The following is a 12,376-nucleotide window of genomic DNA, read 5'->3' on the forward strand; positions in this document are numbered from 1 at the left end:
CCTCACTATAAATGTGACATATTTTCCATATTGATTACAAAATTTAAAAACTGCACAAGCCTGCAAACCTTTGTTAATATGCCATCACCATGATATACAAGGAAGCATAGTGGTTAATTACATGGCCTTTGAAATCAGACAGATCTGGATTCGAGTCTTGGCTCCACAATAAGCAGGATGATATTAATCAAGTTACTTACTTCACCTGAGGCTTAACTTCATTCCAAGGAGAATGCATGCACAGAGTTTCTCAGTTAAGCTTTTTCAATGCAAATATCCTTCACAATAGAACTTTAAATTATGTTTAGTTAATATTTTCATGGCTATTCTCTGTTCACTGATATTAGTTTCCAGGGTAATTGATAGACTTTCTGTTATCTGGAAATATTGATTCTAAAGGATTCCTCAGGCATGCTTGGTTGCACAAACATTTTCTGCTTTCCTTTAATTTAATTTAACTCTATAGCAAACTTCTAATATTGCATCTTTCTTCAGGCCATGGGGATTTTAAGGCAGAATTCCCATGTTGAATGGACTGAGGACTATTAGGTCACCAAAGTATCAAGTGGTCACTGAGAGCTGATATTTGTGATGAAGCAGCTATAACTTACTCTGGTTGTTGGTGGTTTAGTCACTAAGTCAAATCCAACTCCTGAGACCGCATGTACTGTAGCCTGCTAATCTCCTGTGTCCATGGGTTTTCCCAGGCAAGAATATTGAAGCGGGTTGTCATTTTCTTCTCCAGGGGATCTTTCCAACCTAGGGACTGAACCCAGCTCTCCTGCACTGCAGGCGGATCCGTTACCAACTGAGCCACCAGGAAAGCCCCATAACTTACTCTAGATGTCCCAATAAGAACCACAGGGGCATCAAAATTGAAAACAATTTTAAATGATAAACCGGCATATCTGAGGTTATTGCTTTCTACAAACCCTTTTTTTCTTTCATATTTTTTGTTTGTTCATTTTGATCTGGTAAGTAAATAAGCAAGACAAAGTTGGTAGTCTGCTAAAATTCAGAATTTTAAATTTTCTCTATTTTTCAATTCAATAAATATTTACTGAATACCTCTTGGGTGATAACACTTAGCAGGGAAAACTGAAACTTGTTTCAAGCTATGTGGGTTGTTCTATACATCTGAATTATATTCGAGTTATGGGAAGATGTTTTGTGTCTGGGTTGTAGCATATTCCAAGAGAGACTTGAACAACTTGTACAGTTTATTGTTACATGCACTGCTTTGGACTGGGCCACGAAGTTTTTTGAAAGCTCATTAAGATTAGAGGGTTTTTTTTTTTTTCTTCCATATCACATACTTTTAGGTCAGATGAATTCTGTGGGTTGTTTCTATTTTTCCAAGTGCATTTCATAAAGTACTGGATTTTCTACCCAGGCTTGATATTATACTGTTCTCAAAACCATAAGAAGATCTATGTGTGACCCTTGAGGTATTACAGGTATTGTGTGTGTGGATGAGCAGTGTAGGAGTGAGGAAGGAGTGAAATGGGCAGTATTCTACCAGCCACATCAGATTTAGTGAATACTCCTCTGGAAATAAAAATGTATTATGGACATGAATCCCTTTTGATAGAAATACATGTTTTACGTAAGTTAGCTATACTTCAGTACCTTAGAAACTTCATTATTTAGGCACAGAAAAAGTTGTTTGAAGTTCACAAATCAGTGGATTCAAAATTATTAGAAAAATGTTCATGCTTTTCCAGAGGGTTGACTTGTAGAAGGCAACAAAACTTCTCTGGTCATAGAATCCTGTCAGACACAAGTCAAGGAGAGTGTGATTCAGCTCAGTAGGGGAATGAAACAGAAATAAAGGAGGCTTTCAGTGATTCTGCTTCCTCATTGCCAGGATCACATTGTGTTCCTTCATATTGTATTTTATTACTCTTTTTCTCACAGAATAAATTGAAGAAATAAACAGAAGCTTTCATTCCTCTGATTAAAAACAATTTCAACATGTAAATACATTATAGGATTTTCATAGTGACCTTTTTGCATTGTACAGGCATTAGAAATGTTTATAAACATTTGGAGATATTGTTTATAAACAATATATTTGTAATTGTTTATAAGCAATATATTTGGATATTATTGGGTAGATCACAGAATTTTTAGTGAAAGGGATTTATTCAGAAGGAATCTCTTACTAAGACTTCTACAAATATTTTTCAGATAAAAATTTCTAAAATTATCTACAATGACTTCATAGTTTTTGGATAAATGAGTCAGTAAACCAGTATTAAAAAATATTTCCTGAAGACTGTTTCAATTGTCATGACTATCAATTAGTATAAGCATACCAAAATTAGTTTTAGAAATTTATGGAGGAGTTGAGAGTAGAGAAATACCAAATTGTTTATATCAAACCTGTATTAAAAAGATAAAGGAGTAATAACAAAGGGAAGACACATCCAAGAAATTAAATAAAGACAAAAACTTGTGTACATTTTCATAAATGTTTTGATCTTTTTAAAATTGAAGTATAATCAATTTACAATGCTATGTTAGTTTCTGTTGTACAGCAAAATGATTCTGATCATTTTGAAATAATCAAGATTAGTAGAATATAGTGATGAATAGTGTAAAACTTCAGGATAGCAATACTTTTCTGTTTACTTTTTGAACATTTCAATTTTTATTGGGGAAAGGCAATTTTCTCATGTATGTAGCAATAACCAACTTTGTATACGATTTATAAGAGAAGTATGCATTGAGATAATTGTGGGTATCAGTAGGAGGATGTGGTAGATAAACCCACCATTCAGGTTAGAGATAGTTTTAAGAAATAAAGGAAAGCACTTAGTATGATAATGACTGAAGAATATCACCAGGTCATTTCTTATATATGGTCCACAACATTCATTGCTTCTGTATCAGGAGTTTCTGGCTCCTTCTTCATTTAATGAGAATCAAAAATTGATTAGAAGCAATCAATATAGCTCTAAGCTGCAGTGAGGAGTGCTTTAGGATGTGAGGTCTAGAAGTTCCCTGAATTGATAGGATTCAGAGATGGGTGGATAAATAGAAATTAAAGTTGTGTGGAGGACTCTGAAACCTATTATAATGTGCTTCCAAAGGAAAAAAATATATAGGACATAGATAGCTAGATGAATATTTAGCTAATAAATAATAAAGTAAAACTCACCTGGACAGTGCAGTACCTAGAGGGAATGTCATCACCATGTTCAGGACCCAGCCCCACTGTCTGTGTATCCCAACTTCTAAAAGACATGGCTTTTGACAATAGGCCCTGAGGACAGTTTCTTCAGTTCAGCATGTTTCACGAGGGCTGTACACTTGTTAGGTCTCTCTCTTTTCTGACTTCTGCTACTTGTTGGTCTGTGGGATATGATGCTATTTGAATTCCCTGTTATCAATTCTTTTTTGTTAAAATTAATTAATTTATTTTTAAAAAATTTTTTTAAATTTTATTTATTTATTTATTTTTTAATTTTTATTTTTACTTTATTTTACTTTACAATACTGTATTGGTTTTGCCATACATTGACATGCCCATGTATGCTTCAAAAGTCAATTTGGATTTATATTATCCTTTGAATGAATCACCCTTAAACTTGTTGGATTCAATTTCTTGGCTTGTGATAAAGTGACAGGCAAGTTGTGAGGAAGTAATTTACACTGATAGTTGTTTAAAACAATGTTTTGATTAACAAAAACAAAATCCTTCTATGGTCAGGGTCAAAAATACGATAAAATAGTAAACCAACAATCTATTATCATCAAATTATACATCCGTTCATCCATCTATCCATGCATTCATAGACATTTATTGAACACTTACTATGGGTCAGGGTTTGTTAATATATTATCTGTCCTTAGAGAACTCATATGTGTGGTAGATGTCATACAAGTTAGCCCAGGTGGCACTAGAAGTAAAGAACCCACCTGGCAATGCAGAAGATTAAGAGACATAGATTCGAACCCTGGGTCAGGAATATCCCGTGGAAGAGGGCATGACAGCCCAGTCCAGTATTGCCTGGAGAATCCCATGGGCATAGGAGCCTGGTGGGCTACAGTCCATAGGGTTGCAAAGAAGCAGACATGACTGAAGCGACTTAGCACGCACGCACCCATCCTAAACATTATGCTTGCACAACACATTGTTGTTTTCAGTTGCTAAGCCATGTCCAACTCTTTGCAACCCCATGAACTGCAGGATGCCAGGCTTCCATGTCCTTCACCATCTCCTACAGTTCCAACTCACAATCACCATTGTTCCAACTCATGTCCATTGAGTGGATGATGCCATCCAACCATCTCATCCTCTGTTGTCCCTTTCTCCTCCTGCCCTCAATCTTTCCCAGCACCAGGATCTTTTCCAGTGAGTCAGTTCTTCATATCAGGTGGTGAAAATATTGTATATTCAGCTTCAATATCAGTCATTTCAATGAATATTCAGGGTTGATTATTGTCTGGTTTGATCTCCTTACAGGCAAAGGGACTCTCAAGAGCCTTCTCCAACAATGCAGTTCGAAAGCATCACTTCCTTGGCACTCAGCCTTCTTTATGGTCCAGCTCTCACATCTGTACATGACTACTGGAAAAACCATAGATTTGACTATACAGACCTTTGTAAGCAAAGTAATGTCTCTGCTTTTTAACATGCTGTCTAGGTTTATCATAGCTTTTCTTCCAATGAGCAAGGGTCTTTTAGTTTCATCATTGCAGTCACCATCCACAGTGATTTTGGAGCTGAGGAAAATAAAATCTGTCACTGTTTCCATTGTTTCCCTATCTATTTGCCATGAAGTGATGGAACTGGATGCCATGATCTTTGTTTTTTGAGTGTTAAGTTTTAAACCAGCTTTTTCACTCTCCTCTTTCACATTCATCAAGAAGCTCTTTAGTTCCTCTTCACTTTCTGCCATTAGGGTGGTGTCATCTGCATATCTGAGGCTGTTGATATTTCTCCTGGCAATCTTGATTCCAACTGTGATTCATCCAGCCCAGCATTTAACATGATGTACTCTGCATAAAGAAAGCTAAGCACTGAAGAACTGATGCTTTTGTACTCTGGTGTTGGAGAAGACTCTTGAGAGTCCTTGGACTGCAAGGAGATCCAACTAGTCCATACTAAAAGAAATGAATCCTGAATATTCATTAAAAGGACTGATGCTGAAGCTGAAACTCCAATACTTTGGCCACCTGATGTGAAGAACTGACTTAGAAAAGACCCTGATTCCGGGAAATATTGGAGGCAGGAGGAGAAGGAGACAATAGCGGATAAGATGGTTGGATGGCATCACCAACTCAATGGACATGCGTTTGAGCAAGCTCTGGGAGTTGGTGATGGACAGGGAAGCCTGGCATGCTGCAGTCCATGGGGTCACAAAGAGTTGGACACGACTGAGTGACTGAACTGAGCTGACTCTGCATATAAGTTAAATAAGCAGGGTGACAATATACAGTCTTGACATACTCCTTTCCCAATTTTGAATCAGTCCATTGTTGCATGTCTGGTTCTAACTGTTGCTTCTTGACCTGCATACAAGTTTCTTAGGAGGCAGGTAAGGTGGTCTGGTATTCCCATCTCTTTAAGAATTTTTCAGTTTGTTGTAATCCACACAGTCAAGGCTTTAGCATAGTTAGTGAAGCAGAAGTTATGTTTTTCTGGAATGCCTTTGCTTTCTCTATGATCCATCAGATGTTGGCAATTTGATCTCTGGCTCCTCTGCCCTTTCTAAATCCAGCTTGTACACCTGGAAGTTCTCAGTTCATGTACCGTTAAACTCTAACTTGAAGGATGTTGAGCATTACCTTGGGAGCCTGTGAAATGAGTACAGTTGTATGGTAGTTTGAACATTCTTTGGCATTTCTCTTCCTCAGGCCTGGATTGAAAACTGACCTTTTTCAGTCCTGTGGGCAGTGCTTTGTTTTCCAAATTTGCCGGCATATTGAATGTAACCCTTTAACAGCATCATCTTTTGGTATTTTAAATAGCTCATCCATACCTGCTTATGAGTGTTTGGGGGTCTCCTGGAGAGGCTTGAGTTGACAATGACCTGCCGTGGGGTCTCTGTTGATCTACTGGCAGCAGCAGTCCTGGGCGACGTGGATTGTTGGCATAAGTCCTCTTGGAAGAGGTTGCCATTAGCCCTACCACAGAGCCTCTAACACTATCATAGAGATTTCAGATTCCAGGACTGGGCTGCCTTAGGCCAAACAACTAACAGTGGGGGCGCACAGCCCCACTCATCAGCAAGAAATTGGATTAAAGATTTACTTAGCATGGCCCTGCTCACCAGAGCAAGGCCCAATTTTCCCCACAGCACAGCATGGCATGACCACATAAAAGAAAAAGGTCAGTTTCAGCTGGAAGAAAGAAGGAGTTTTGCATGGACTGTACTTACAGGTGAGAAGCAGTCCACAGAACTAAGAGCATGCACTTGTCCATTCAGTCTTAAGCAAGCAAGAGGACTAACATTAACAAAATGGGCTTATCCAAGCAGTTCCAGAAAGTTGGAGTGTACTCTGTAGGGGTAAGGGAGAATGAGCTGTGAGACTGGAGATAGAGGATGTGTGTGTGTTAATCACTTCAGTCATGCCTGACTCTTTGTGACCTTATGGACTGTAGGCTCTTCTGTCCATGGGATTTTCCAGGCAAGAATACTGGAGTGGGTTGCCATTCCCTGCTCCAGGGGATCTTTCTGACCCAGGGATTGAACCCACATCTCTTATGTCTCCTGCATTGGCAGGTGGGTTCTTTACCTGTAGTGCCTCCTGGGAAGACAGAGGATAGATCAGCTGTATGAAGGAGTCTGAACTTTTGAAAAGGAGTAAAGTTATTGAAAGAGTTTAGGCAGGACTATAAGCAACCAGATAACTCTTAGATTGCTTTCTATCTTTTCTTTTACTCTCAATAGCTTACCTATTTTTTCCTGTTTATTCTCCTTTAAAAAAACCCATCTCAATTCTTAATCAATCAAGAAATACATCAATACACATGCACACACATGCTTCCAGAAAAGATGGTGTTTAAAACATAAAAATGCAAAGGTTACACCTCAAGATGGACCCCTTGCTTAGAATTTTTGTTATACTGATACTTTTGATTCAGAAAAGAGTTGATCATCTCTCTGTAAAGTTCCGTCTCATTTTTTTCAATATTTGTGTTATATTTTTTTCATTTAATATGCTCAGCATCTTGAATTTTTATTTCTACTTTATAAAATTTATGGTTTTTATTACAAATGTTAATTCTTTGTAAAAGTTATCTAAAATGCAGATGTAAGGATTTTAGGAAGTTCAAGTCACATATACTCATTCACAGTTTACTATAGTAATATTTCTTAAAGGTTAAACATTTATTCTTTAAGGTGTTTTTATATGCATACAAATAGAATCATGCTATTCCATTTGTTCTACAAGATTTTTCACTTTAGGCCTCTGTAATATAGAATTATATCACTGCTTTTACTATACTATATCAATATCAGTAACCTCAGTGATTGTCCCATTTCTTCTGTTCAATTCTACTCTGATTTACCCCGTATTGTCTATACAATTCTAAATCTAGTGCCCTTTTGTCAGGGTCTCCTAGTATCACCCTTGTCATGTTTTATTTTGGCTACAATACCTGCTCCATCTCCATAACCCTCAGGAAGCTCATTTCTGCCTGGCCTGGCTGCCCTCAAATCTGTTATTGGCTGTAGTGTTTCCATGGTGGTGCTCCTACTCGCCTATGTGGTTCAGGCTGTGCCCAAGCTGGAAACTGGGCATGATGCACAGTGGCATAAGGAGAAATGATGACCTGGGAAAAGAATATGTGTTAGTGGTGAAGACCTGGAAGAAAGCTTGATGGTGGTAGTACAAGTGGGGGCACATGATATTCAATACGGATGTGGACTAAGCATTAATAATGTTTGGTTATAAAAAGGAAAGGTAGTTTAGAAAAACTTATAAGGTAAAAAATAAATTAATATATTAGTTAGAACCCTTTAAAATTGGTATTTTACTTTTTTAATCTAGTGAAACACCAATTTCATATGATTCAAACTGATAGTTATATGCACATACACACACACACACACACACACACACACATGCTGAGATCAACATTCTTTTGCTTATCCTTTATGTCTATTTTCCAGGCTTAAGTTTTTGAAATTGTGTTTTCTATAATTTTATTTTATATGCTGCTTTTTAAAATTTAAGGTTCATTATAAATTTTTTCATGATGTTTTTCTACTTATTAGGTTGAGTGGTTTTCCCATTTGAATGCACTATGGTATTGAAATATAGTTTCTTATTGTTTTGAATTGAGGTTCTATACAACTTTTATTTTTCTCATAGTTGTGTAACATTTGGCACAATAGCTAAGTATTTTATCTCATCTGTTATTATTACTTTAAGAAAAATTTTTTGTAATGGGAGTCTTTAACTATAAGGCAATTTAAAAATATTTGAAATAGATTTTGAAATTGTGTTCTGGAGAAGGTATATGAATTTGTACTTTTGAATTATATAGTATGAAAGAGTCTGTGTTCTCACAGCCTCAGAACTTTTTTAACTCTGAAATTTTTCTGCAAACATAATAACAAGTCTATAGTGTTTTGGTTTGTCATTATTTTAATGACTATTTCCCCACATTTATTTTTTAAACTTATATAGATACTTTAGATTTTGAATCTTAAACTGTAATTTTTTTTTCTGCATGATTTGCACATGTGGACATATGCTTAGAAAGAGATTTCGTATATAAAGTATTATCTAAAAATAAGCCTCCATTTTCATGTATGTTTCTTTTATTTTTTTAAATTATCAATTTTAGTTGCAGTTGTAAGATAAGATATTCAGTTTATTTTTGACAAGTTTGGTAAACTGTATCAATACCCATTTATGGGCAAATTTATTATTTCTATACTGATTTGATAATGGCCCTTAGACTTCTAATCTGTCTCTCTCCCTTCCCTCTAATGCATTCCACTACATTGTTTTTTGTAAAAATTGATTTTTACTGGAATATAGTTGTTTTACAATGTTCTTTTAGTTTCTACTGTACAACCAAATGAATCAGTCATATGTATATATATAAGCATATATATATATCCCCTCCCATTTGGACTTCCTTCCAATTCAGATCATCACACTGCATTAAGTAGAATTCTCTGTACTATAAAGTATGTTCTCATTTGTTATCTCTTTTGTACATAGTACCATATATATGTGTCAATCCCAGTCTCCCAATTCCTCCTGCCTCTCTATTTCCTCCTTGATATCATATGTTTCTTCTCTATGTCTATGTCCCTATTTCTGCTTTTCAAGTAAAATCATCAATAATGTTTTTCTAGAATCAACATATATGCATTAATATATGGTACTTGTTTTTCTCTGACTTTCTTCATACTGTGTGACAGACTCTAGGTCCATCCGCATCTCTGCAAATGACCCATGTTCCTTCCTTTTTATGACTGAGTAACATTCCACTGTATATATGCACCATGTCTTTATCCATTCCTCTGTTGGTGGGCATTTAGGTTGCTTCCATATTCTGGCTGTCGTAAATAGTGCTGCTGTGAATATCAGGGTGCGTGTATTTTTCTGAATTATGGTTTTATTTGGGTATATGTCCATTAGTGGGATTGCTGGGTCCTACTGTAGTTCTATTTTTAGTTTTTTAAGAGTCTCCATACTGTTTTCCATAGTGTCTGTATCAATTTGCACTCCCACCAACAGTACATGAGGGTTCCCTTTTCTCCACACTCTTTCCAACGTTTATTATTTGTAGATTTTTTGATGATGGCCATTCTGATTGGTGTAAGGTGATACCTCATTGTAGTTTTGATTTTCATATCTCTGATAATTATCGATGTTCATGAGTTTGTTGGCAATTTGTTTGTCTTCATTGGAGAAATGTTTAGATCTTCTGCCAAGTTTTTGATTGATTTTTTTTTTTATATTGAGCTGCATGAGCTTCTTGTGTATTTTGGAGATTAATCCTTTGTCTGTTGCTTAGTCTGCAAATATTTTCTCCTATTTTGAAGGTTGTGTTTTCATCTTGTTTATGATTTCCTTTGCTGTGCAAAAAGATTTAAAGTTTAATTAGTTTATTAAATTCTTTACTTTGCAGATACTCTAAATTTTTTAAAGCACAAATATGATATGTCACTATTCTGCCTCAGTGGGTTTCTATCACTTCTGAAATATGGATCAAATTCTTAGCACACCTGTGGAATTTTAGCTTGATCAGACCTGTACTGGTTGTCTTTTATTTATTGCAAATTGTTCTGTTTCTTCATGTTTCACAACAGTTTCCATACCTTTCCTCTGGATAGATCACTTTTCCTATTTTTCCTCATTTACTTAACTCCATTCCTCACATAGATATTACCATGAACATCTTCCAGGTCAGGGTAGATGACATGACTATGAGCTCTTATAGTCCTCTAAGCACTTTTTTTTTTCTTTCAAATATCATAGCAGCTTTTTATTCATCTGGTTATGTAAGTGGTTACTTAATGCCTAGCTTCACAACTAGTTTAATGACAGACGGCATTTTATCCCTGAATGTGGCACAGTGCCAAGAACATGTGAGGTCTTCATGGTAGCTTCTTGATGAGTATTTGATAATGAATAAACTCTTGTATGAATTTTAAAAAGACATTTTGTGATCCAGTGAAGAGTTTCTTTAATATCAGAAATTAAAGCACAGTGATATCTATCAGTATCTCTGGCGTGTTCCTTTGTAACTAATTTTATTTGTTCCTTTCAGGTAAAAGTCATTCGCAAAGTCAATGAGTAAAGCAAATTATTCTTCAGTATCTGAATTTGTGTTCCTGGGGCTTTCTACCTCATTATCAGTGCAGCATTTCCTCCTTGCCTTCTCTACAGTGTTTTATGTAACAATTGTTCTAGGGAATCTCCTTGTTGTGTTTACAGTGACCTTTGACCCTCATCTACATTCCCCCATGTACTTCCTTTTAGCCAACCTCTCATTTATTGATTTGTGTTTTTCTACTTTAACAGTTCCTAAGATGATCTCTGACCTGTACTCTGGGCACAAAACCATATCCTTCCAGGGGTGTGTCACCCAGATATTTATCCTTCACACCCTGGGTGGATCTGAGATGGTGCTGCTCACTGCCATGGCCTTAGACCGCTATGTGGCCATATGTAAGCCCCTGCACTACCTGACAATCATGAGCCCACGGGTGTGCCTTTTGCTTCTGTGTGGTGCTTGGGCTATTGGCCTCATTCACTCAGTGGTCCAGTTGGCTTTTGTGATCCATTTGCCTTTCTGTGGTCCTAATGAAATCGACAGCTTTTACTGTGACCTTCCTTGGTTTATCAAACTTGCCTGCATAGATTCCTACGGAATGGAATTCATGGTCATTGCCAACAGTGGGTTCATATCCATGGGCACTTTCTTCTTGTTGATCATCTCCTATGTTTTCATTCTGGTCACTGTATGGAAACGCTCTTCAGATGGTTTGGGCAAGGCCCTCTCTACTCTGTCAGCACACATCACTGTGGTGGTTTTGTTCTTTGGACCCTGCATCTTTGTTTACATGTGGCCATTTCCCACGGTGCCAGTGGATAAGTTTCTTGCCATTTTAGACTTTCTGGTTACACCCATCCTGAATCCTGCCATTTATACACTGAGAAACAAGGATATGAAGACAGCAATGAGCAGACTAAGTAATCAGCTCCTGAGTTTGAGGAAGGTCTCCTAAGTAACTCATGAGAGCACAAATTACTTCAAACAACTTCATGTAATACAAATGTTTAAATAAATATATAAAAATTGGGGCTTTTTGTTTTTAAAGACAGTCACCATTTTATAGTATTCAGACTAGACCATTGATTATGAGATTACATTGAATTCTCTGGGTAACAGGTTGTTTGTCAGCCAAATTAAAACCCTGGGAAATGTTTGGTGGAAGATTTTGAAAAAGCATCAGTTGCAGACTTTGAATCTTCTGAGTGTACAGCCTTACACATTAGAATACCTGAATTCAGTTATTCAATTAAATTTGAGCAATTGATTAACGTAACTAATATCATCAAACTTTATGGGAACTATGAAACATCTAATTGTCCTTTGATTTTAACCTATGATAAGAAAAATTTATATTTTTTCTGAAAGACAAAAAAAATATGTAAGGAAGGATTTAAAACCTGTGGCAATAAAATGGTGTAAAAAAGTAGCAGACAGAAGTGATAAGGTAGTATAATAAGGGGAGATTGACAGATGTCAGGAGGAAAAGCATCAGAGAGAGACTCAGAAATATTATGTTTCATGAATTGGAAACTATGCTCCAATTGTTTGCCTCAATTTCAATGGACTCAACTCATCTCCATTTGGCCTAGGGCAGGGAAATTTATGTATACATTGCTG

The 12,376-nt window shown here is 36.4% G+C and overlaps 1 protein-coding gene across 1 annotated transcript; it reads left to right on the forward strand.

The window, feature by feature from the left end:
* The first annotated feature begins 10,772 nt into the window (after window positions 1-10,772).
* LOC138072794 (olfactory receptor 4F6-like) lies at window positions 10,773-11,711 on the forward strand. Its single transcript, XM_068963977.1, has one exon. It carries the CDS (start codon window positions 10,773-10,775, stop codon window positions 11,709-11,711), a length of 939 nt encoding a protein of 312 aa, XP_068820078.1.
* Window positions 11,712-12,376: the final 665 nt, after the last annotated feature.

This window comes from Capricornis sumatraensis, chromosome 2, assembly GCF_032405125.1.
Source record: "Capricornis sumatraensis isolate serow.1 chromosome 2, serow.2, whole genome shotgun sequence".
NCBI classification, from domain to species: domain Eukaryota; kingdom Metazoa; phylum Chordata; class Mammalia; order Artiodactyla; family Bovidae; genus Capricornis; species Capricornis sumatraensis.

Excerpts from the sequence above, each read along its gene's own strand:
- LOC138072794 (XM_068963977.1), top strand. The coding sequence starts at position 10,773 with ATGAGTAAAGCAAATTATTCTTCAGTATCTGAATTTGTGTTCCTGGGG.